Here is a 26,791-nt window from a genome sequence, read left to right as displayed (position 1 = left end):
CTCCGCGTCTGGCAGCGCAAACGTTGCCCATCTGGGCATATGACAGTGCGGACCAGCTTCTGGCAGCACTACCATCTCCGCGTGCACCATTTCAACTGTACATAGAGCCGACTCAACTTACGACCAAATCGTGTTACGACCCTCCCGCGGTCCCGACCGTGGTTGTAAGTCGAGCACGGCCTGTACTGGTACCCATGGCTGAAACACCTGAAAACAGATCACATCACGGGATTCTGCAGACACTCCTCAGTACCAGCCTCAAATCAACCACTGCAGTTTGGCTCTCAGGAAGTCCCATCCCTAGGGGAAGGGGGAGAACACCGTATCAAGGGAGTATCCCGTGGGCCAAAAGAATCTGAGCAGCAGCACTTGAGTCCCAGATCTTCCGTCTGGCACAGTCCACCCAAATGAAAAGGAACCAGTAAAACAATTCTAGTAATATGCTTTTATTAGTCTGTTTTCATGCTGCAGATAAAGACATAACCGAGACTGGGGAATTTACAAAAGAAAGCAGTTTAATTGGACTTACAGTTCCAATTGGCTGTTCCACGTGGCTAGGTAAGCCTCGCAATTATGGCAGAAGGCAAAAAAAAGACAGTCCCGTCTTACATGGAAGGCAGCAGGCAAAGAGAGAATGAGGAAGCTGCAAAAGTGGACACCTCCGATAAAACCATCAGATCTCGTGAGACTGATTCACTACCATGAGAATAGTAAGGGGGAAGCAGTCCCCACGATTCAGTGATCTCTCACTGGGTCCCTCCCACAACACATGGGAATCATGGGAGTACATTTTATTCACCAGCACATGGAACATTCTCCAAGATAGATCATATGACAGTCCATAAAACAAGTCTCAGGAAATTTAAGAAAAGTGAGATTTTATCAAGTACTCTGTCAGATCACAGTGGAATAAAATGGGTAACCAACTTCAAAAGGAACCCTCAAAACTATGCAATTACATAGAAATTAAATAACCTGCTCCTGAATGATCAACACTGAAATCAAGATGGAAATTAAAAAATACTTTTAACTGAACAACAGTAGCGACACCACCTATCAAAACCTCTGAAATACAGAAAAGGCAGTCTAAGAGGAAAGTTCACAGCCTCAAATGCCTACATCAAAAAGTTTGAAAGGACACAAAGAGACAACTTAAGGTCATAGAACTGGAGAAACAAGAGGAATCCAAGCCCAAACTCAGCAGAAGAAAGAAATAATGAAGAACAGAGCAGAACTAAATGAAATTGAAACAACAAAAATACAAAAGATAAATGAAACAGAAAGCTTTTTTCTTTTAAAGGTAAATAAAATTGATAAGTCATTAATGAGATTAACCGAGAAAAGAAGAGAGAATACCCAAATAAGCTCAATTAGAAACAAAGTGGGAAATATTACTGCGGACACCACACAAAAAAGATTATTCAAGGCTATTATGAAAACTTTTATGGACATAAACTAGAACACCTAGAGGAGCTGGATAAATTTCTGGAAATATACAATCCTCCTGGATTAAACCAGGAAGATACAGAAACTCTAAACAGACCAATAATAAGCAATGACATTGAAATAGCAATAAAAGAAATTGCCAACAAAAAAAGTGGTACCAATCCTATTGACACTATTTCACAGGATAAAGAAAGAGGGAATCCTCCCTATATCATTCTATGAAGCCAGTATCACCCTAATACCAAAACCAGAAAAGGACGTAACAACAGCAAAAAAAGAGAACTACACACCAATATCCCTGATGAACAGGGTTTCATCCCTGGCATGAAATCAACTTGATCATGGTGGATTATCTTTTTGATATGCTGTTGGATTTGGTTAACTAGTATTTTGTTGAGCATTTTTGCATCACAGAACTAGAAAAAAAAATTCTAAAATTTACATGGAACCAAAAAAGAGCCTACATAACCAAAGCAAGACTAAACAAAAAGAACAAATCTGGAGGCATCACATCACCTGACTTCAAACTATACTATAAGGCCATAGTCACCAAAACAGCAAAATCTTAAAATTACCACTAAAGAACTTATTCATGCAACCAAACACCACTGTTCCCCAAAAATCTATTGAAATATCCAGGAGGCAGAGATCGCAGTGAGCCAAGATAGGATCACTGCACTCTAGCCTGGGTGACAGAGTGAGACTCTGTTGAAAAAAAAAAAAAAAACTATTGAAATTGAAAAAAATAAAATCAACATTGTGATGGATGCACCAGAATCTCACAAATCACCACTAAAGAGCTTACTTATGTAACCTAACATCACCTGTTCCCCAAAAACCTATGGAAATTAAAAAAAAAAAAAAAAAAAAAAAAGAAAAGAAAAAAACTTTTTAAAAATCAGCATTAAAAAAAAACCAACAAACCTTTATTTTTCAGGGCACTTTCTCTCCCCACTGTTTCAACTTCCTCCCCCAGATCACTGCTGAGGTTTGTCTTTCTTAACCACAAAGGACATTGGAATGTTTTCCCAAATTCATAAACTATTCATCCTATATACTCACTTTTAGAAAGGCAGAAACCTTGAAACAAAAAGTTTTAATTCTCCTGTCTTAAAGGGGGTTGAAGATAGAATTCTCTCTATTTGCAGCATTTGCTAATAGAAGGATTAGGAAGATGATGAAAAGAATTTATTTTTTGCTGTCCAGAGAAAATTCCAGAGACCAAGATCTTTTAGTGTTTCTATTTTTTTTTTTTTTTTTCTATTTCGGATAAAGAGCATGATGCAGGATAGCTGGAAGTCAGTAAATGCTGGCTTCCCTGTGTCCTACTTACCCCCTTCAGCTCCCTGCAAACATGAGTGCAGAGTCAGGGGACCCTGGTGTTAAGGCTCTGTCCATCATGACGCTCAAACAAACTGATTCATTCTCAAGGATGGAGCCCACTGCCCTGCCAGAAAACTTCAGGAGAAAGTTGGACATTTTTGCAACTGTCTGTGGTATCTGTCATCAGGCTGACACTTATTGCAAAAATCTCACCCACAGCTGTTAGCATCAGCATTTCTGTGAAACTTATGGTGGGGGTAATTTATGCTTCTTTCTGGCTACCCTGCCTTCTAAATCCCCAGCGCATCCTCCCCATTTTTTGAGACCATCATTTCACTGAAAGGACCTGCATCATCTATCACCGTCCTCCAGATTCAGCAGGTTTTAAGGAGCCCAGCTGTCAAGTACTATGCCCAGGAGAGGGGACATGGGAAGCCAACCCTAATTCACCTTAATGGGATGGTCACAGAAAGCAAAGTCTGGTTGGCTCCACTCTTTCTAAAATTTTGTTGTTGTTATTATTATTATTTAGAGACAAGGGTCTTACTCTGTTAGCCAGTCTGGAGTGCAGTGGTACCATCATAGTACACTGCAGCCTCAAAGTCCTGGGCTCAAGCGAACCTCCTGCCTCAGCCTCCTGAGTAGCTGAGCTTACAGGCGTGCACCACCACACCTGGCCATTTTTATTTTTACTTATATTGGTAGAGGCAGCATCTGGCTTTGTTGCCCAGGCTGGTCTGGAACTCCTGGCCTTAAATGATACTCCTTCCTTGGCCTGTCAATGTGTTGGGATTACAGGCATGAGCCACTGAACCTGATAGTTTTTATTTTTATTAAAGTGATCCATGAACATGGTTTAAAAAGTCAAGTGGTTCTATAAGGCTTATTAAAACAAACTCAAAAAACTGTCTTCCACCGTCTCATTCCTTAAGCCCCCAGAGACTGTTTAAAGCATTGTAGACTTTTTTTCTTGATATATTCTTCCACGTCCCTAAATACTACTTTTTTTCATTTTTTAGTTATAGGTTTTATTTGCTATCCGCCATAGAAAATGAGGATTTATTTTCACTCTCCTCAAACAACACTACACATGTACTATTTTTCCATTCCTGTCCCCCTAACAGGTTTTATCTAATTATGGTGAGATTAAATATTCAGTGTTTACATTATTCAAAATATGTAAATGTTTATTTATATACATATATTTAAATACTGAGAAATCATTTTAGATATGTGTATTTACAGGTAAATCATGTAGTTTATTAGTATGGCATTTTCTTTCTTGCATGGATTCTCATTTTCGCTGAAGTTAATAATTGCCTTTCCTTGTTTATTTCCTTTGCTGTACATCTATCTCACTAAGTAATCTCCAACGTCTCTCTGCTTGCCCAAATGTCTTCTCATCTTCTTCTGACACATGAAGAAGCCTCTTAATTTTATATTCTTGAAGAAGAACATCTCAGAGCCCTCCCTATTCCAGGACAAAGTCATCCTTCTTCCTACTTTTCACCGTCTTCCTGGGTCTTCACATTCTCTGATATTAGATCCCTCAGTCTGTTGCAACTCTTAAATCTCTTTCCTGGTTTTTTTTTTTTTTGTCTTTACTTTTACAGAACTCATCTTCAATTAAATTTCAAATAAAAAGTTTCATGAGAGTTAACATTTTTGAGATATTGTGTTTTTGAAAACATCTTTGTTCCATGTTTTTTGGTCTAAGTGTTTGTGTTCCCCCAAAATTCCTTTGTTAAAATAGAATTCCTAATGTGACGGGGTTAGCGGGTGGGTCCTTTGGGAGGTGATTAGGTCATAAGCATGCAGCCCTTATGAATGGGATTGGTGCCCTTAGAAAAGAAACCCCAGGGCCGGGCGTAGTGGCTCAAGCCTGTAATCCCAGTAGTTTGAGAGGCTGAGGCAGACAGGTCACTTGAACTCAGGAATTTGAGACCAGCCTGGGCAACATGGTGAGACCCTGTCTCTACTAAAAATACCAAAAACAAAAAAAGTAAATAAAATAGCTGGGAGTGGTGGTGCTTGCCCATAGTCCCAGCTACTCAGGAGGCTGAGGTGGAAGGATCGCCTGAGCTCAGGGCAGAGGCTGTAGTGAGCCAAGATCACGTTACTATACTTCAGCCTGGGTGACGGAGTGAGATCCTGTCTCAAAAAAAAAAAAAAAAAAAAAAAAAAGAGAGAGAGATTCTACAAAGCTGCCTTGGGAGAACACAGCTAGAAGGTGCCATTTCTGAACCAGAAAGTGGGTCCTCATTTGACACTGAATCTGCTGGTGCCTCGATCTTGGACTTCCCAGCCCCAGAAATGTGAGAAATAGATTTCTGTTGTTAATAAGCAACCCAGTTTATGGTATTTCATTATAACCCAAATAGACCAAGGCATATATCCACTCTAAATTAGACTTACACGGTGTAGAAAACACTAGGAATCATGCCATTTCCTCAGAATTTTGAGGGCATTCTACTAGCCTGCCGTGTTAAATGCTCTAAAGCCATTGTGGTTCTTGATCTTTTGTGGAGAAACTGCTCTCCATCCTCTCAAGAAATTTGTGGCATCTTTTTTTCTTTCCTTTGCTTTTTCTTTATTTGAGTGGTTTGCATATTTTAAAAAAATCCATTTACAAAGTATTAATGAGTGATTAATTAAATCCTGATTAGGTGGCCCTTTTACTCTGGAAACATATGGCTTCCATTCTGGGAAGATTTCTTGAATTAACTGATACTGTTGTCCTCATTTTTTGAATTATCTCTTTATGGAGGTGCTATCATTAGGATGCTGGATCTTCAGGACTCAAATAAAATTTTCGTTTGTTTATCTTTCTCTCATTTATCTCTATTTATTCTTTTTTGCTCCACATACTAGGAAATTGACCCAACTTTATCTTCAAACTCTTTGGTTGAGATTCTTGATAATGATTACTGGTCTCATCATTTTGATTTCCAAGAGCTTTTTAAGTCTCTCTGATATTTTCCCACTTTTGATACATGAATAAAATATCTCATCTTGATAAATACAGTGTTTTGTGCAGCGTCTTGGTTTTGCCTTCTATTATTTATGTTTTAGAGACTTCCTTCTGATGCTGGGTGATACTTGGGCATCTCATAATTAAGGCTGTGGCTCTCCAAAGCTGATTGGAGCCCTGAGTGCACACACTGGGACCCTTGACGGTGTACTTCACTGTTAGAAGTGCTGCTTTGTCCATTTCGTTGGGAAACTGCTAATACTGGCAGACCTAGACTTCCATGTATATCTAGGTCTTTTTCGCTTGGTGCCTCTGTGGGTTGGTTTCCTTGAAAGCAGACACAGAAACAAAATTGGGATGCAAGATGATTTTTGAGAATCAACACTGGAACATTAAGGCCCATTGGGTAGGAAGAATTGGACAAAGCAAGAAGTCAAACCACAGACAGGGGTGGTGGGTGGCTCAAGCCTGAAATCCCAGAATTTGGGGAGGCCAAGGCAGGTGTATTACCTGAGGTCAGGAGTTCGAGACCAGCCTGGCCAACAAGGTGAAATCCCATCTCTACTAAAATTATAAAAATTAGCTGGGTGTGGAGGTGGGCACCTGTTATCCCAGCTACTCTGGAGGCTGAGGCAGGAGAATCGCTTGAACCTGGCAGGCAGAAGTTGCATGAGCTCAGATTGTGCTGTTACACTACAGCCTGGGAGACAGAGTGAGATTCCATCTCCTAAGTAAATAAAAAATATTAAACTGCAATGCAGGCCACCCTGGCAGGGAGCTCTGGAGGGAGGGTTGCTCATTAGAGTGTTCTGTACTGAGCTGAAATGGCTTTGTCTATTCCCACCTCTATCAGTCGTTGGATGTGGGCCATCCCAGGGAGGGCATGACCTTGGGCAAGGGTGCTGTCTGCAGCTGAACCAGACATGTGAAGGAGTTGATAGGGTCCCTCCCCAAAATGTGCGGTCAGCTGGTCCTGGAAGAGGGATCTCAGTAGTGCCTCTCTGTGTTTACCAGAGAGCTAGTCAGATTCCCCAAGAAGGCTCCTTCGGACTCCACATTTCTGCAGCATATTAGCTTGTTCTAAGGGTCAAATAGGGAGTGTTGGGGAGGGGGAGAAGTGGTGTGGGGGGAGTAACCTCAAATCAGTCCATAAGCTCTCTCACTGTATTATCTCTTGCAGTATCAAAGTCCCATCTTCATCTGTGCCTGGTATTCCACAGGGCAAAGACCCTTATTTTAGCCCTTTCAAGCCTTTCAAAAAATAAACCTCCAGGCTGTGATATATAGAAAAAGAAATGTGGGGTTTAACTCCTGAATCCTACTTAAAAACAAACAAACAAACAAACAAACACAAATCCTCCTGTTAGCCACCCCCCACCCCACCCACACATACACAATCTTCCTGTCCCCAGAGGCACATAGTACCACTAATTTCTGACTCTTTTGGAATGTGCGTGGCTCATTCCAAAAGTCAGCTTGCTCAACTGGGTCTCCCACTGCAGGCTTGGGATCAGCATGCGTGCAATTACTAAGTCATATCAATCATCCATCTGCTTTGCAGCTTCAACAATTTTGCGGCTATTATGTCCTCTCCTGTTCTCATTGTCCTTGAGGGCTTATACTTAAAATAATCCCTTTACTCTCTTTTTCCTGAGTTTGGATCGTTGAAGAGATAAATGCATGTATTTTGCCATCTTTAACTTGATTTTGTTTTTAAAGAGACAATGTAGGTAATTTTTCTCCTCAACCAATTGTGGAACTTCCTCAGCACAAATTAGAAAAGCAGCACGGAAGTGTAAAATCAGCAAGGCTTCATAGCTCATGGCTCTTTCACCTGACTGACAAGATCTTTATCCATCTGAGCTGCATTTAATTGTCAAATGGGGATCTGAGTAGCTTTCTGAAAGTTACATGAGTCAAGTGTGTAAATTACCAGAATTCACTAAATAGATACTAAATTTAGTTCTTAGTTCTCTTTGAAACCACAGATTAATGTAGTTTATAATTAAAACATGATGAGGTTGAATAAAACACTTGAAATTAGGTTGTGGATGGGCTTGCTTCCGATCTCCATGTGTGGTTCCACAGCCTCTAATTACCTGGATACAGAGGAGTGGCAGAACAGGCTGCCAGAATCATCCTAAAGCAAAAGATGGCAGAGCTCCTGTTCCACAGGTCCCCACCTTTGGTTTACTAAGAGGGCTCTGGTTTCTTAGCATTTTCTTTACTTTTTTTTTTTTTTTTTTTTTTTTTTTTTTTTGTCTCACAGCTCATTTATTTTTATTCCTATTCTTGACCTGCATATCAGGCTAATAAGCATGCACAAAAATCCACAATTGTTATAAAACCCAGCAGCTTTACTTCCGTGGTTAAACAGTGGCTGTAAGAAGTGAAGGCTAAATTACAGTTGGGTGGCTACATGGTATGCATTACTTGTTTATGACTTCACCTTTAAGTCTGAGAATGTGACATTCTTTGGGCTTTGCCTAATGAACTTTCTTGGGAAGACTTGCAGTCAGGCCTGGCAGACTTTCCAGTCTCACTTTCACACACTGTTGCTCCCCCACACATCATTTTACCCCCAATTCCCCCACATCAGACACACACACACACAAAGAAACAGAAACACATACCCTACAACAGGGTTTCTTAATGTCTGCTCCCTGCTCTACCAGCATTAGAAATATCAGGCTTGCATATTAAAAATGGAGATTCCAGCCAGGCACGGTGGCTCACACCTGTAATCCCAGCACTTTGGGAGGTCAAGGCGGACAGATCACCTGAGGTCAGAAGTTTGAGACTAGCTTGACCAACATAGTAAAACCCTGTCTCTACCAAAAATACAAAAAAAATTAGCTGGGCATGGTGATGGGAGCCTGTAATCTTGGCTACTGGCTTAGAAGGCTGAGGCAGGAGAATCGATTGAACCTGGGAGGTGGAGGTTGCAGTAAGCCAAGACTGCACCACTGTATTCCAGCCTGGGCAATAAGAACAAAACTCCATCTCAAATTAATTAATTAATTAAATTAAACAAACAATAAAAATGAAGATTCCTGGTACCTACTCAAGAAGAAGTAATTAAACTTTTTTTAAATATTAAAAACATTTTATTAGGGCGTTAATTGTATTGTATGTATTTCAGGAATTAGAACCAGAAAGTACACTTAATTAAAAAAATAGATTTAGGGGGTGCAAGTGCAGTTTCGTTACATTAACATATTGTGAAGTAGTGAAGTCTGGGCTATTAGTGTAACCATCACCCAAATAGTGTATGTTGTATCCATTAGGTAAGAAGTAATTAAACATCTTGTGCCACAGACCCCATTGGCCTTTGAATCTCTTCTCACACCATGTTTTTAGATGAATGCAATTAAATACACAGGATTACAAAGAAAACTAATTATACCGTTTTCTATCTATGAAACTATATATTAATTTTCTGACGCAGCAGTGTGTGCTTATTCACTAACACATAAAATAACAAAAGACCAAGTTGAATAGCTTCTATTATTTTAGCATAAATGTTATTTTGAGAAATCTACAAAAGTAATGTGACATGAAAATATTTGTGGTTTCTATTAGTGATATCCCACATACCACTAATGCTACCTAGTTTGTTGCCTGTTTTTAAAATGCTAAATTTCAGTTACAGTTTAGTTAGTGAAAATAAAGATGTAAATTGTTTTCCATCTAGGTTCAGGCACTTCCTGAGTTCTAATTAAATACAATGTTAAAGTCCACTGGAGGCCATGGTTTTGGACTAGCCTTCTATACCAGGCCGCACAGACCAGACCAAACCAAAATGGACTCCCTCATGCTAAGTGCCACGTAATCAAACTGAAACTGAAAGGAAACAGATAAATCCCCAAACAGAAGATTCACAGCAACCAATCAGAAAGACCCTATTGTACCTGAGTCAGTGTAAAAAAGAAAGTCCCCTCTGCTTTATCCTTACCAAAAAAAAAAAAAAAAAAAAAAAAAAAAAAAAAAAAAAAAAAAAGTCTGTAGTAGTAAACTGATACTAAACAATCTACTTTTTCTATTGGTCTGTTTCCTTGTTCCTGCCTTACAGAAACCGATCATTCTGTCATGCCCAGTGGAATAGTCATTCTATTTTACAGAATGAAGTGTTGCCCGATTCTAGTATTGCAAATAAAAGCTAATTAAATCTTTAAACTAAATTGGCTGCAATTTTGTCTTTTGACAACACCAAGTTAAAAAGTTAGATAAAACGAAAAGTGCTCCTCTAAATCCACTGAATTTGTCTCAGGGACAAGGCTAAGAATCTGCATTTCAACAGGCTTCCAGAACAGAACCACTGATCAATGCTTTGTTTCCAAAACAGGACACAGTGCCAAGCCTCTGTGTACTTACAAGCCTTGCCCTAGGCACCGGCCAGCCTGCTCACAAACACTAGTAGACACTATTCAGCTAGCTGAAGTCTTACCCTGTCTTCCTTGACAATTTTCTTTATCATCCCACCCTATCCTCAGAGGGATTTAGTCGCTCTTTTATCTGGGCTTTATGGACTTCTGGAATGTACTCATGTTATGTTTAAACATCACTCAGTTCTGTAAGAGAAGGATGAAACTGTGTTTTAAAATGTTAATATCAACAGGAAAAACTCAAAGAGCATGTGAATGCCTGTACAATACATTTCACATTCCTGTTGATGTAATGCAACCAATGGAGAATCCTAAAAATGATGGGCATTTCGGAGTGGCTTTGTAAGATCGTTTATCTCGACTCTGAGCTCTGTTTTATGAATTTGAGATATTTGTCCTGGGATTTCCAAGCACATTCACCACCCAGCTTCGTCATCTGCAAAGTGTCCTCCTCGGCCGTTCCCACTTACCTTCTGTTCTCTCAAATCCATACTCTGAGCCCTTGAAGGCGCTTATTCCAGTTTTCCCATCTTCGAGCAAGGGCCTCTCTTCATTGATAGTTATTCTCTTATCTGAAGCAGCCTAGCTGGGGCTTTAGATTTCCAGGATAGTGAAGGGAAAGGACAAGCAGCTGATTTCACAGTGCTCTGGTCTCCAATTGGATTATATTTTTAAAAATTCATAAATCAAAACTTTATTCCATACTTCTTTCTGAAAACTCATCTGTGCCTCATGCTGAAGAGGGTCTATCGCCCTCTCTAGTTTGGGTTGCATTATCAAAGTCATCAGTCTCCAGGAGAAGAAGGGAGTGAGGGGAATGAATGAGAGCAAAAACTTCATCAAATCACGTAGAATTACTTTTTCAGGTGCTTATCTATCCTGAGACCTCATTTTTTTTTCCAACAGCAGAGCCCTCTGTTTAAAAGCAAGTGATTTTTTTCTTTTGGGCAAGTTAACCCTTTTAAGTTGAAGTTCTCTCATTCAATTATAATACTAAGTATGTTGTACTTAGTATTGCATGAATAGTAAATGCCCAATAAAGGAGAACTTTATTATTATTTTTCTCTTATGTCCAACACTCAGCAGAGTGCTAGCACATAATAGGTTCTCAGTAAAGTCTTAAGGGCTTTAGTGCAAGAAAGAAATAAAAAACCTTGTCCTGTGTAAGCAATGACTGTCTGGGCTGGTGGTGTGGGGGCAAAAGAATTTACCAAGACAGCTGTAGATAAAGAAAGGCATATTTGGCTGGGTACAGTGGCTCTTGCTTGTAATCCCAGCACTTTGGAAGTCCAAGGCAGGTGGATCACTTGAGGTCAGGAGTTCAAGACCAGCCAGCCAACATAGTGAAACACTGTCTCTACTAAAAATACAAAAATTAGCCAGGCTTGGTGGCACACACCTGTAGTCCCAGCTACTCAGGAGGCTGAGGAAAGAGAATCGCTTGAACCTGGGAGGCAGAGGTTGCAGTGACCCAAGACCACACTGCAGCCTGGGCAACAGAGTGAGATTCTTTCTCAAAAGAAATAAGTAAATAAGGCAGATTTATTAGAGAAGTAGGAAAATACATTGTGAGAAGGCAGCTGGAAGGCCAGCACATGCTGACTGCAAGGAAACAAAGGCTTGCTGTGAATATATGTTTTTTTAGACGGAGTCTTGCTCTTACACCCAGACTGGAGTGCAATGGTGTGGTCTTGGCTTACTGCAACCTCTGCTTCCCGGGTTCAAGTGATTCTCCTGCCTCAGCCTCCTAAGTAACTGGGATTACAGGTGCCCATCACACCGCCTGGCTAATTTTTGTATTCTTAGTAGAGAAGGGGTTTCATCATGTTGGCCAGCCAGCCTCGAACTCCTGACCTTGTTATCAGCCTCGACCTCCCAAAGTGCTGGGATTACAGGCATGAGCCACTGCCCCTGGCCTGGATTTTTTAGAATAGTGTTTGTGCTGTCTATTGAGGAGGGCTTTGATAATGCAGTATTGATAATGCCAAGGTTGCAGTGAGCTAGCTTGCAGGTGTTTGCTGATAGTTACACCCAGGAATTTTTTTTTTTTTTTTTTTTTTGAGGCAGAGTTTTGCTCTTATCATCCAGGATGGAGTACAATGGTGTGGTCTTGGCTCACTGCAACCTCCGCCTCCCGGTTCAAGCGACTCTCCTGCCTCAGCCTCCCGAGTAGCTGGAATTATAGGCATGCACCACCAAGTCCAGCTAATTTTGTATTTTTAGTAGAGATGGGATTTCTCCATATTGTTTAGGCTGGTCTCAAACTCCCAACTTCAGGTGATCCACCCACCTTGGCCTCCCAAAGTGCTGGGATTACAGGCATGAGCTACAGCTCCTGGCCAATATCAGGCTTCTTAATAGCAAACACACTAAGCTGAGCCACAACCTAGAGATTGGTTAAACATACAAAACCCCTCTCTGTGCAACAGTAAAATATAATTCAAGCCTCGATGCTATTAAATGAGAGAGAGAAACACCACTTTTCCTCCTGCTAAATAGCAGCTGACTCAAATTCTTAAACATCTACCAATTGTTCATTGTATACTCAAGCTAAACTTTATCTTGGCTTCCAGAGGAGTAGAAGTTTGCTCTGCAGTTACCAGCTTCATCACTGGGCAGTTTGGAGGGAGTAGGGTCTTTTGCTTGATGATATCATTAAGATTTCCCTAGTGTGGACAGAAAAGTTATTAACTTGTCAATGAAAGATACTCAAATGCCACCAAAAAGTTTTGAATTTCTCATAATTTTCCATAATTGTGCAAAAATCACTCGGGACTCCAGTTCTGAGATTTCATTTTCAAAGAGCTCTGTGCTGGAAGTTTCAAATTACTTAATTACCATATTTATTGCCAGAATCTGTTTTCTAATCCCCGATGACTTTGTCAGATATATTTATGTCCTGTTTCTTTTCTTGTTGGGCTGTGGGTACTGAGGTGGGTTTGTTGCAACATGAATTGGAGAGCCCTTTGGTTAGGGACAATAGAAGGAAGCCTGGGGCAGGAATGGCCCTGAAGGGTACACCCTGCCAACATCAGACAGAGAGAGAAACCATGGCTGGCTTCCAAGTAATCATACCAGCAACAGAGACACCATGTTGCAATTGTAATGGATATAAATTAGGCTACACAAGTAATCTGGCTCCTCTCCTGCTTAGACCACCCAAGCCAGGAGCCCACTAGGGTTCTGGTTGGATCCAGAAATGATTCCTCTTCATTCTTTCCTTAATTGATGCTCAGCCACAAAAAGTTCATTGTCACGAGGAAGGAGATGACAAATTAAATGTTAATCGTATTTAAGTGTCATGTGGTTCTATCCAATGGAAAGAATCGCTATGACTCAAGTATTTAAAGAACTGTGGCTTGCATTATGGCTGCCAAATGTCGATTTTTTTTTTTTTTTTTTTTTTGGAGACAGAGTCTTGCTCTGTTGCTCAGGCTGGAGTTGCACAATCTCAGCTCACTGCAAACTCTGCTTCCCGGGTTCAAGCAATTCTCCTGCCTCAGCCTCCCATGTAGCTGGGACTACAGGCACCAGCCACTACGCCTGACTAATGTTTGCATTTTTAGTAGAGATGGAATTTCACCATATTGGTCAGGCTGGTCTCGAACTCCTGACCTCAGTGGATCTGCCTGCCACAGCCCCCCAAAATGCTGGGATTATAGGCGTGAGCCACTGCGCCCGGCCAAATGTCAGTTTTATACAGTGCAGTGGGCAGCAGTTGGGTTTTTTGGGGTTTGTTTTTTGGGAAGTTTGGGCATTATTAAAAACAACAAAACTTTGGTTTAACTTATCTCAAACATCCTCTGTGCAACCTGATTCTCTGAAAAAAGATGAACAAACTTGATTTAACAGCTTCCTAGTCTATTTTCTTTTGTTTATTCTCCTTAAGATAAAAGAAATACCATATACATACAAAACTAAATAGAATAAAATAGAAAATTAATTCTTGAAAATGCTTTCTCTTTTAATGATCAAATGTATCTGGAAGAGCTTTCTGTTTACAGATTAGTATGGCTGGATAGTTTTACTACCTGTTTTTGAATTTAGATATTCTTAGCAATTTTTTCTCTCAATTATTGCAATGTTTTCATATATCCTTTTTAAAAATTTTCCTTCTAAGTTAAAAACTCTTCCTGGCTGGGCGCGGTGGCTCATGCCTGTAATCCCAGCACTTTGGGAGGCCGAGGTGGGCAGATCATGAGGTCAGGAGATCAAGACCATCCTGGCTAACATGGTGAAACCCCCTCTCTACTTAAAAAAAAAAAAAAAATAGCTGGGCATGGTGGCAGGCACCTGTATCCCGGCTTCTCAGGAGATTGAGACAGGAAAATTACTTGAACCTGGGAGAGGGAGGTTGCAGTGAGCTGAGATTGCACCACTGCCCTCCAGCCTGGGCAACAGTCTTCAAAACAAACAAACAAACAAACAAAAAACTATCTTCCTTTAATGGCTGGGTGGTTTTCATAGATCTTTTGAATTAAGATACTACTGCCACTTTCTCTCTAGATTCTTGCAGTATGTTGCTAAACACACACACACACACACACACACACACACACACACATTTTCCTTTGGAGGTTAAAGACCGTCTTCTTTCATATGTATCCTTTTGTTTTGTTTTGTTTTATAGACAGAGTTTTATTCTTGTGGCCCAGGCTGGAGTGCTACAGCACAGTTTAGGCTCAATGCAACCTTGGCCTCCCGGGTTCAAGTGATTCTCCTGCCTCAGCCTCCCACGTAGCTGGGATTACAGGCGTTAGTAGAGACGGGGTTTCTCCCCAATTCCTAACCTCAGGTGATACCCCCACTTCGGCCTCCTAAAGCACTGGGATTTTATATGTATCCTTTATTATTTCAAGATACCCAGTTTTCATATTCCCGAATAGGAACTGCACTTAGCACTTAACAGTCCTTGGCAAGGGGGCTCTTTGCTTGCAATATGCAAACAGCGATTTGCTCTGGGAAATATACTGCAATGCTGTGCTAAAACAGAGTGCCTAGTAGGTAAAAGCACTGACACAAATGGATCTGACGGCTTCTTAGATGTGCCTAAATACAACAGTAAACCAACATATAAACGATAATGATGTCATGTGCCACAGAAACTAAATTGGACATTTGTGATTAGAAAATGAAGGAAGAAAATTTAACATTCACTGAGCATACACAGCAGAAGGAACTGAGCCCAGTACTTTCTCAAAGTTTCTTTTAACATTTATTCCTCATAAAGGCCACGTGCAGTGGCTCATGTCTATAATCCCAACACTTTGGGATGCCAAGGCAGGAGTATCACCTGAGGTCAGGAGTTCAAGACCAGCCTGGTCAACATGGTGAAACCCTGTCTCTACTAAAAATACGAAAATTAGCTGGGCTTGGTTTTGTGCACCTATAGTCCCAGCTGCTCAAGAGGCCGAGGCAGGAGAATTGATTGAACCTGGGAGGTGGGGCTTGCAGTGAGCCAAGAACACACCACTGTACTCCAGCCTGGGTAACAGAAATACCCTGTCTCAAAAACAAAACAAAACAAAATAAAATAAAATAAATAAAATTTGTTCCTCACAAGAATCCTGCAAGATAGGCCTTATTATCCCAGTTAGAGATTTTGTCACTTACTGATTCATTCCTTTTTCACATTCTGTTAGAATAAAAAGTATATTTGGTCTTTGTCCCTGGATCTCTGTACAGAACTCCTGAAACCCTCATGATTTCTTAAGTGATTGGGATGATAGGAGCATGTTTTGTTAAACTTGTTTTTTTCTATAGAGCTCCTAAAACCCTTGGCATTCCTAAATGATAAGTGTCTTTTGTTACTCAGAACAAGCCCTTCAGATCACACCTGACTATGCTAGTAAGGTGACACAGGTGGGGCCCTTATGTAGCCTCTGGATGGGGCTAGTCACCAGAAAGATCAAGTAAGAAATTAGAGGGCAGGAATTTTCAGCCCCACCCGACAACCTTTGGGAACAGAAGGACGACCCTGGAGATTAAAGTTCTATAAAAACAGCACAACTTTTGCTAAACTTTTGCTTTGGTGAACACAGCCAGGTACTAGGAAGGTGGCACCCTCTGAGAGGGGATGACGCTCCTGGAACCACAGATCCGCCCCCACCATATCTTGCTCTGCTCAATAACATCTCTTTCATTTGGCTGTGAGCACTTACAGCTAACTATCAAGCTTCAGAAGGGTGTTGGAGGAATGCAATGAATTTATGGCCAGTTGGTCAGAAGTCCTGGTGGTCCAGAGCCTTACACTGACGTCTAACGTGGGGTCAGTTTTGTGGGACTGAGCTGCTAATTTATGGGATCTGATGCCGACTCCAAGGTAGTTAGCGTCAGAATTGAATTAAATTTTAGTGCAGCCAGCTGGTGTCTGGAGGATTGGAGAATTGGTTGTTGGTGTTGGAAAACACCCCAGATAATCAAAGACACACATAAACTTGCTTATGTATTTGCTCCATACCGGCTACGGGCCAGGCAATCTGCTGGGATCTAGCATGAGTCAACCTATTCTTTGAGGGGCTTATAGTTTAGTAAATAGATGGGAGTAATTGCAGAAGGTAGCAAAAGATAAATATTGAAATGTCAAGTGCATTGCAGGAATATGAATAAAGTGTTGATGAGACTAAGAGCTTCATCAACCTGGAGTCATTGAGAGATCAAGGAACTTCCTCTCTCCTCCTTTCCCTAGATAGGAACTAGAGAATGAGGGCTTTCGGCTACAAATGTAATTGAATTTTTGCTAGGGCAACAATCTCACAGATTTTCTCCCAGTAATAAAGGAAGTTGCTCTTGCCATGGGCTCTGTTCTTTATCCCTGCAAGCTCCAAAAGACCCAATTTGGAAGCAGGGGTGGTTGAATAAAAGGACCAAGCCCTACTCTGCAGGATAATGTGATTTGCAGACACTTTGGATAGTGAACAGCTTTTCGAATTGTGAAGCCCTTCCAAAATCAGTTTCTTCCTACTTATAGTTTAGACTTTTTCCCCAAATTTGTCTTGGGACGTTGTATATTGAGAGTGTTTTGCTTCATAAGTATGTCTACATTCTCACTAGTGGTGTTACTAGAAAGGGGTCCTGATCCAGACCCCACGAGAAGATTTTTGGATTTCACGCAACAAAGAATTCAAGACAAGTCCATAGAATAGAATGAAAGCAAATTTATTAAGTTTATTAAGAAAGCAAAGGAATAAAAGAATGGCTACTCCATAGGCAGTGCAGCAGCATGAGTTGCTGAGCTGCTTATGCTTATTGTTGCTCCTTGATTATATGCTAAACAAAAGGTGGATTATTCAGGAGTGTTCCAGGAAAGGCATGGGCAATTCCTGAAACTGAGTGTTCTTTCCCTTTCAGATTATATAGGATAACTTCCTGACATTGCTATGGCTTCTGCAAACTGTTATGGCACCAGTGGGAGTGTCTTTTGGCATGCTAATGTATTATAATTAGAGTATAATGAGCAGTGAGGACAACAGAGATCTCGCTATCACCATCTTGGTTTTGGTGGGATTTGGCTGGCTTCTTTACTGAAAACTGTTTTATTAGCAAGGTCTTTATGACTGTATCTTGTGCCTACTTCCTATCTCATCCTGTGACTTAGAATGCCTAACCTCCTGGGAATGCAGCCCAGTAGGTCTCAGCCTCATTTTACCCAGCTCCTATTCAACATGGAGTTGCTCTGGTTCAAATGCCTCTGACGGTGGAAAGTAAAGAATGGGATGGATTTGGAGAGCCTGAGAATGCTTGGACCATGTGGGGCAATCTTCCTTATTCTGTGAGCTATAAATGGCAGTCCATGATGGTGGTTGTGTGGCATTACCACGTCTGACACTAAATGTATATTGTTTTTCCTCACTGCTTCTTCTGACGGTAACTCCAACAATTCACTATGGTTCTGACACTACCTACCTAGTTAGTGAAGACTTCATTGGTGGAGTGCTTAGTTTTATAAGGTTGCCCTCACTGAAGATGCCACCTGCAAATGGGATTCTGAGGCTGCCCCAGTTCTGCCTGACCAATTATGAACTGGGGGGTTCCCCAAAACCCCACTCAGGGTTGATAATTCGCTACAATCACTTAGAGAAATAGGTCACTATACTTATGTTTACCCATGTATTGTCACAGATACAACTCAAATAGCCAAATGGAAGAATACACAGGGCAAGGTGGGAGTGCCACAGAGCTCCCATACCCTCTGGGGGCACCACCTTCCTGGCACACCAGTGGATTCACAAGCCTAGAAGCTGGTTGAGTCTCATTGTACAGGAGATTTTATAACCCAACATCTTGCCCCATCTCTACCCCTCACCCCCACCCCTGCCATCCCCACTTCACAGAGGAATCTGGGGACAAGGCTGAGAGTTTTCACCTTCTAATCATATGTTTTGTCTTTCTGGGGATCAGCCCCCATCCTGAAGTTGTTAGGGGCCTCCTCTACCAATCACCTCATCAGGATAAATTCGGTGTGATTTAAAGGAGCTCATTAGGAATAACAAAAGACACTCCTGTCACTGGGGAGATTTCAAGGATTTTAGTAGCTCTGTGCTAGAAACCCAGGGCAAAGACCAAATACATGTTTTATACTATTATGGTCGGTCATACAACCATCAGTAGAGGAGTATTTCAATCAAGGAGTTGAACTCCTGAGTTTTGCTCAAGACTCCACATTATTCCCCTTGTTTATCTGACCCTTGCCATTAATACAATTATCATATCTTACAGAACACTTAAAAATATATATATTTTTTTGGTAGAGATAGGGTCTCGTTATGCTGCAAAGGCTAGTCTGAAACTCCTGGCCAGAGTGCTGGGATTATAGGTGTAACAACTATCATATCTCTATTTTTTATTTATTTATTTATTTATTTATTTATTTTTGAGACAGAATCTCACTCTTGTTGCCCAGACTGGAGTGCAATGCGAGATCTTGGCTCACTGCAACCTCTGCCTCCAGGGTTCAAGCGATTCTCCTGCCTCAGCCTCCCGAGTAGTTGGGATTATAGGTAGGCACCACCATGACTGCTAATTTTTTCTTTTTTTTGTATTTTCAGTAGAGATGGAGTTTTACCATGTTGGCCAGTCTGGTCTCAAACTCTTGACCTCAAGTGATCCACCTGCCTCAGTCTCCCAAGGTGCTGGGATTACAGGCATGAGCCATAGCACCTCGCCCAACTATCATATCTTTGCCCGTAGTCTCAGCTACTCAGGAGGCTAAAGTGGGAGGACCAAGGCTGCAGTGAGACATGACTGTGTCACTGCACTCCAGCCTGAGCAACAGAATGAGACCCTGTTTCAAAAAATAATAATAATGACAAAGATCACAGGAGTGCTAATTCAGACACTGATAATAGCTCACACTTACTGTTTATTATGTGTCAGGCACACGTAATGGCCTGACATGAGTTATCCTATTTAATCCTCATAATGTTCCCACAAAGCAGGTTCATTGTTTCCCCACATAGATGAGCAAACTTGTGAGAGGCATGGAACTTGTTCAAAGACACCCATCTAATAAGTACTATAGCCGGGCTTCCCATCCAAGAGCGTTTGATTCTAAGATCTGAGCTTTGAACCATAATATTAAAATCTTACTCTATAACAGGGGGAGGTAAACTTCTTATGTAAAGAGCCAGACAGTAAATATTTTAGGCTTTGTGAACCAACATACGAAATTGAGAATACAATATAGGTTCTTACATAAAAAGTGAGAAAACCAATTTCTACCAATTTTTGAACAAAATCCAAAATTTTATTTATAAATACGGAAATTTGAATTTCATATATACTATAGTTTTCACATGTCACAAAAATACCATCACTCTTTTTATTTATCTGCAACCATTTAAAGATGCAAAAACCATTCTTAGCTTGGAGTTTAACCACACACACACACACACACACACACACACACACACGCACGCACACACATACACACACAAAAGCAGAGTGTGGGAGTGTAGCAGTTTCATGACTACTGTTGGACTTGAGGTGATAACAGTGGAATTGATGGCCTTGGACTATGAATGAGAAAACAAAACTAAACAAAAAATACAGAATTCCAAGAAAGAAAACTCCAGCTACGTTGTCATTTAGCTGAACCTTTTCTAGCATAGCCAAAAGTACTATCTACTTTTTCCTTGAGTGGTGAGGTTCCCATTTTGAATTTAGCAATGTAAAAAATTTCTTAAGGGAGAATGAACAGAATCCCTGAAATTAGAACTGGTCTAGAAAATTCAGCATATGTTTCTTTAGCTGTGGGTGAAGTTTAGATGTTATAATTGGTTTGGAACTCTGCCCATGTCTGTCTCTTTTACTGTAACCCACTTGCTCAAGTAAAAGGAAGATGAGGAAAAGTAAGAAGCAAAATGAGGACAAAGAAGAGATGGGAGAAGAGCTATATTTATGGCCCATATTTCCTTCATTCTTTTTTTAGGAACTCCAAAATTTCATTATATACCTTGACAAATTCACTTACTTACATAGTATTCTGGACTTCAGCCAACTCTAGTAGAGGATAATAGACAGAGATAGAGGATGCTGAGAGGAGATTCAGGACATGGTGCTCCTCCCCATCTGGCTGGGTGACCATCAGCGTTGATTAACCTTCCTGGAGTTCTGTGTCATATTCTGTAAAACAAGGGAAGAGTCCAGAATTTGATAATCCTTATAAACCAGGACCCTTGGTTACATCCAATTTAGAACTAGCAATTCCTCTCTAAAATTAGGATCAGAGAGTGCAAAGAATGTACATGATTACGTTTTGTCTCCTGACATCAAGAACACTCTTAAACTCTCCTCTAAAGAGGCAAGCCTTTGGAGTCCCTTGAGATTCTGTATCATAGTTTATAATTGTGAATCTTTTTTTTTAACTTTTATTATTATTTTTTTTTCTGACACAGAGTGTTGCTCTGTTGTACTCCAGGCTGGTGTGCAGTGGCACAATATTGGCTCATTGCAACCTCCACCTTCCAGGTTAAAATGATTCTTGTGCCTCAGCCTCCCGAGCAGCTGGGATTACAGGTGTGCACTACCATGCCTGGCTAATTTTTGTATTTTTAGTAGAGATGGGGTTTCATCATATTGGCCAGGCTGGTCTTGAACTCCTAGCCTCAAGTGATCTGCCCACTTCGGCCTCCCAAAGTACTGGGATTACAGGCGTGAGCCACCTTACCTGGGCAATTTTGACTCATAATTAAGTTTCAATACCAAGGCCAGGCATGGTGGCTCACACCTGTAATCCAAGCACTTTGGAGGCCAACGGGGGCGGATCACCTGAAGTCAGGAGTTCAAGAACAAAAATACATTATTAAATCAGAACACAGAGCATTGACACACAAATGGTAGTAGCCGACCCTAGGGAAAGAAGTAACCCAGCCCAATACCTAACAAGGTGTGGTTGCTAAGGAATTTTTACACATCAATGGTTAGCAGACAGACTCTTGTGGTTTTAAATTTACCTAGAGTATCAGCCCCTAAATCGACACGAGGGACATAGTCAGAAAACCCAGAACTGTGTCCTGCTCCCTCATCATTTCTAGTTGTGTGAGTTCAGGAAAGTTATCAAATACCTTCAAGCCTCAGTCTCTCCACTTTTAAAGTGAAGATAAGATTTATTTGAGTGTTATGAGTCTCAAGTTCATTCAGTCATTTTTTCAATGAGCATTTATTAATTTTCTTCTGTGTTCTAGATCCCAGGAATAAAAATATGGTCATATTCTTAAAGAAGTTGGCCAGTTGTGGTGGCTCGCACCGGTAATCCTAGCACTTTGGGAGGCCGAGGCGGGAGGATCACTTGAGGTCAGGAGTTGGAGACCAATGTGGCCAACCTGGTGAAACCCCATCTCTACTAAAAACACAAAAATTAGTTGGGCATAGTGGTGCATGCCTGTAATCCCAGCCACTCAGGAGGCTGAGGCAGGAGAATCACTTGAATACAGGAGATGGGAGTTGTAGTGAGTGGAAATCTCATCACTGCATTCCAGCCTGGGTGACAGAGTGAGACTCTGTCTCGCCAAAACAAAAAAGAAACAAAAAACAAAAAAGAGAGAAGCTCACAGACCAGAAAGGGGTGGTAGACAATAAACATGAATGAAACAGTAAATGGTATGAACTGGATGCTGTAGAGCCAAGATTAGGAATACCTTACCCTGCCTAAATGGGTAACAGGGGTCTCAGAAGAAGTAAAGTCGGAACTGAATATTAGCTGGGCACGGTTGCTCATGCCTGTAATCCCAGCACTTTGGGAGGCCAAGGTGGGAGTATTGCTTAACTCCAGGAGTTTGAAACCAGCCTGGGCAACATAACAAGATGCCATGCCATCTCTACTAAAAAAAGAAAAACAATCTTGTGGGATTGATGGATGAGTGGGGATTAGCCAAGGTGAAAGGAGAAAATGTGTTCCAGACAGACATGGCAGCATGAAAAAGAAATAAACAGAAGAAAAATGTGTTACGTTTTGCAATCTGCATTTCCTTTGTACTCCTGAAAAGTATAATGTGACAAGTATTGGCAAATAAAGTGACATAGTTTAAAAGTGTGTCATACCATTTTTTATTTAGTCCGGTTCTCTTAAGTTCAGTTTCAGTTGACTGATTAATATATATCATACTCAATTCTTTGGAAGTGAGTCACTAAGCACAGTTCATACTAAATAGATGTTTCCAGCCATATACAGCCATATGAGAATTAGCAGTAAGACTGCGTTTAAAACACAGAAGAAACGTTTCTCTCAAATTGCTCTGCTGTGAGTTCATTCACCTTAGGAAGCTGCATCTATGTTTAGATTCAGTGAGTTAGTAACACGTTTCTTCTGAAAGCTGCGTTTGGATATTCCAGAGTGAATGGGACTATAGGCTGTAATGAGAAATATCTGGCTTTAAAACAAAAACGGAACTATCTAGCAGAATGGTTGTCAAAGTGTAGATTCAACTTACAGAGTTAAACTGATGTGTGTATGAAGCGTTTCAGAAACCCTTTCTTTGGAGAGTCAAGATCTTTCTGAAGACTCTGACCAGTAAGACCATCACCCTTGAGGTCGAGCCCAGTGACACCATTAAGAACGTCAAGGCAAAGATCCAAGACAAGGAAGGCATCCCTCCTGACCAACAGAGATTGATCTTTGCCAGGAAACAGCTGGAAGATGGGCGCAACCTATCTGACTACAACATTCAGAAGGAGTCCACCCTTCACCTCATCCTCCGTCTCCGAGGTGGGATGCAGATCTTCGTGAAGACCCTTACCAGTAAGACCATCACCCTTGAGGTCGAGCCCAGTGACACCATTGAGAATGTCAAGGCAAAGATCCAAGACAAGGAAGGCATCCCTCCTGACCAGCAGAGATTGATCTTTGCCGGGAAACAGCTGGAAGATGGGCGCACCCTGTCTGACTACAACATCCAGAAAGAGTCCATTCTGCACTTGGTCCTGCGCTTGAGGGGGGATGTCTAAGTTTCCCACCCCTTTAAAGTTTCAACAAATCTCATTGCACTTTTCTTTCAATAAAGTTGTTGCATTCCCCCCCAAAAAAGTGTGTGTGTGTGTGTGTGTGTATAAATATATACGTATGCATATACACATGTATACACACGTATACATACCCCATCTCTTGAGTGTGGGCTGTATTTAGTGACTCACTTCTAAAGAATTGAGCACAGGAAGGGAAAAGAGTTATGTGAACACTGGAAGAACCTGACAAACACTGTCTCAACCACGTGATCAAGGTAAACATCACGAGTGACAAGTCATGTTGTACCATTTTTTCTTTTTTCAGATGGAGTCTTGCTCTGTCACTCAGGCTGGAGTGTAATGATGCACTGTCGGCTCACTGCAACCTTCGCCTTCCGAGTTCAAGTGATTCTCCTGCCTCAGTTTCTCAAGTAGCTAAGATTACTGGCACATGCCACCACACCCGATTGATTTTTGTATTTTTAGTAGAGACGGGTTTTTGCCATGTTCGCCAGCCTGGTCTTGAACTCTTGACTTCAGGTGATCTGCCTGCCTCAGCCTCCCAAAGTGCTGGGATTACAGGCATGAGCCACTGCACTCAACCATATTGTACCCTTGATATGATGTCATGAGAATGGCACTTCAACTCTGCGGTTTTCCTCCGAGACAACAAATAACTCCAGTCTAGCTGAGAGAAAGACATAAGACAAACCCAAATTGAAGGACAGTATATGAAATCTCTGACCAGTAGTCCTCAAAATTATCAAGTTCATCAAAAACAAAGACTTAGGAAGTTGTGACAGCCTAGAGGAGGCTAAGGAGACCTGATGACTAAATGCAAAGTAGCTGTCCACATGGGATCCTAGAACAACCCACCCCCCTGCCAAAATAAAAGACACTGGAGGAAAATTAGTGAAATCCAAATAGAGTTTCCATATAGCCCTTGCCCAGTTTCCCCTGTTGTATATTAACATCATACATTATCATGGTATAAACTCCATGGAGTTTAAATAATAGTAATTAGCAATCTTGGTTGCTTAGCTGTGACAGATATACCATGGTAACGTACAATGTTAATAACAGGGGAAACTGGGCAAGGGGTATATGGGAACTCTCTGTATTATCTTTGAATCAAAAAGCTAAAACTACTCTAAAATTAAAAAAAATTGTAAATATACAATGTTAAATGAATAAAAATATACAATACTCTATCTCTTTAATATTGGTTGAGAAATGTAAAAGGCAAAGAGCTTTCTAAGCCATATTACCATCCCTGAGGACATTTTACAATTTTGTCATTATCTGGGAGGGAACTCCTATCTCCCAATATAAACTGTGCTGAGAAAAATGGGTATTTCTGAGATCAGTTCCCAGTAAGACTTATTTGAAGTGCAGGAGTTCAAAGAGAAACAGAGCAAGGTAGAAAAGGGTCTTTGGAATTAAGATTCCTAGGAGCTCTTTCATCTGATGCTTAATTTGTTGTGATTGTGTTAGAATATTTCCTCTGACATCTTGGAGTCTGGGAGAAGGCCAGTAGAGTCCAACACTTTTCAACTGTCTTCATAAATCCCAGTCTGAAAATTGGAAAAAAATGTTCTCTCACAAAATTGAAGATGTGAAATCCTGTCCAATGAGCAAGCTAAAGGCAGTATTATGGGATGCAAAGACCTTGACACGAGAGGAACCAGGCCTGGGCACATTGTGGGCAAGCAACTGTTCTGCCTCTCTGCCTATAGCATAAGATGAGAATTTTGGAGCAGTTTATTTTCTCCTTCTAACATGAATATGCTAGGATTCGTTTCCTAGACAGTTTTAAACATGTTTGTGGGCATGATCTCTCTCCACAAGACTGAATAATTTGCAGAGCCAAGAGAATTTCTAAATACTGATTTAATACAACTATATTATGAAAGGCAAACTTACTTTTCAAACTAATGAGTTTGGATGGATCAGCCTGCAGGGGCATATATGTTTCATAGAATTAACCAATCTGCTCATCTCTTCTTTTGGTTTTACTTACAGCATCTGGGTTAGTCTCAGGGAAAGAGTGTTTCTTTTTTTTTTTTTTTTTTTTTTATTTCCAGAGTTTTCCTCTAAAGTGTGTGTTTCTTAAAGTCTTCCTGTTGTTCAAACTTGTTCACAGAGAGCCAGGCCTCTCTCTGTGTCTTTCTTCCAAAAAAGGAAAGAAATTGCTTCATTCATTCATTAATTTGGACAATCGCTTCCTTAAACATTGATTTATTTCTTCACATACTTAGATTATGTAGAGAGAACTACATTTGGTTAGTTACTAGACGCTACCAAAAAGCTCATACTTATGTAGAAAAAGAAACAAAGAAAAAATATAATGTAGTGTAATAAAGCTGTACAGTGTGTGCTCAGGAACCTATAGGAGGAATCACAAATCCAGCTTGATTTGTCAACCCTCTTTCTGATTTTGGGCTTTTGTACCTGCATTCCCTAAGTCTGAAACACTTCCCCAAACATAGTCATGGCTTGCTCTGAAGCTTAATTTAGTTTTTTTGTTGGTTGGTTTGGATTGGTTTGGCTTTTCTTGAAATGATGCCTCACTCTGCCACCCAGGCTGGAGTGCAGTAGTGCGATCTCAGCTCACTGAAGCCTCTGCCTCCCAGCTTCCAGTGATTCTCCTGCCTTAGCCCTTTAGTGGCTGGGATTATAGGCACATACCACCACACCTGCTCAATTTTTATGTTTTTAGTAGAGACAGGATTTCATCATGTTAGCCAGGGTGATTTCAAACTCCTGACCTCAAGTGATTTGCCCATGTCTGCCTCCCAAAGTGCTGGGATTACAGGTGTGACCCACCATGCCCAGCCTTAATTCAGTTTTTTGCTCAAAATCCCTCCTCGAATGAAGCCTAATACCTGATATTTCCCTTACTGTGCTTTATTTTTTTTTCAGTGATATGATATTATATATTTAGTTGTTTATTTATAATCTGTCTGCCCATTAGATGGGCAGGAGGGCAGAAACTTCTATCCTGTTGACCATGATATCTCAAGTGCCTAGATTTCTGTTTTGTGAATATTTGTTAAGTGCTGAATGAATGAATGAATGAATGAGTGAATGAATGGATGAACGCTGAGTGACATATGAAAGCTCCTTGGAGAAGGTGGCAATTTAACTGAATAATTGGAGGTATGAGTAGGAGTCACCAAGGCAAAGACAATGAAAACAGTTATTCTAGGTAGAGGAAGCACATCAG

At 40.8% G+C, this 26,791-nt stretch overlaps 1 protein-coding gene across 1 annotated transcript; it reads left to right on the top strand.

Moving 5' to 3' along the window:
* Window positions 1-573: 573 nt before the first annotated feature.
* LOC101049693 (polyubiquitin) lies at window positions 574-23,647 on the top strand. The gene is made up of 2 exons (XM_074386622.1): window positions 574-682; window positions 23,081-23,647. Exons 1-2 carry the CDS (start codon window positions 574-576, stop codon window positions 23,566-23,568), a joined length of 597 nt encoding a protein of 198 aa, XP_074242723.1. The 3' UTR covers window positions 23,569-23,647.
* The last annotated feature ends 3,144 nt before the right edge of the window (window positions 23,648-26,791 follow it).

This window comes from Saimiri boliviensis, chromosome 15 (genome assembly GCF_048565385.1).
Source record: "Saimiri boliviensis isolate mSaiBol1 chromosome 15, mSaiBol1.pri, whole genome shotgun sequence".
Classification (NCBI taxonomy): Eukaryota; Metazoa; Chordata; class Mammalia; order Primates; family Cebidae; genus Saimiri; species Saimiri boliviensis.
Note: the sequence above shows the minus strand (reverse complement) of the source record. Positions and strands in the feature narration are given on the sequence as shown.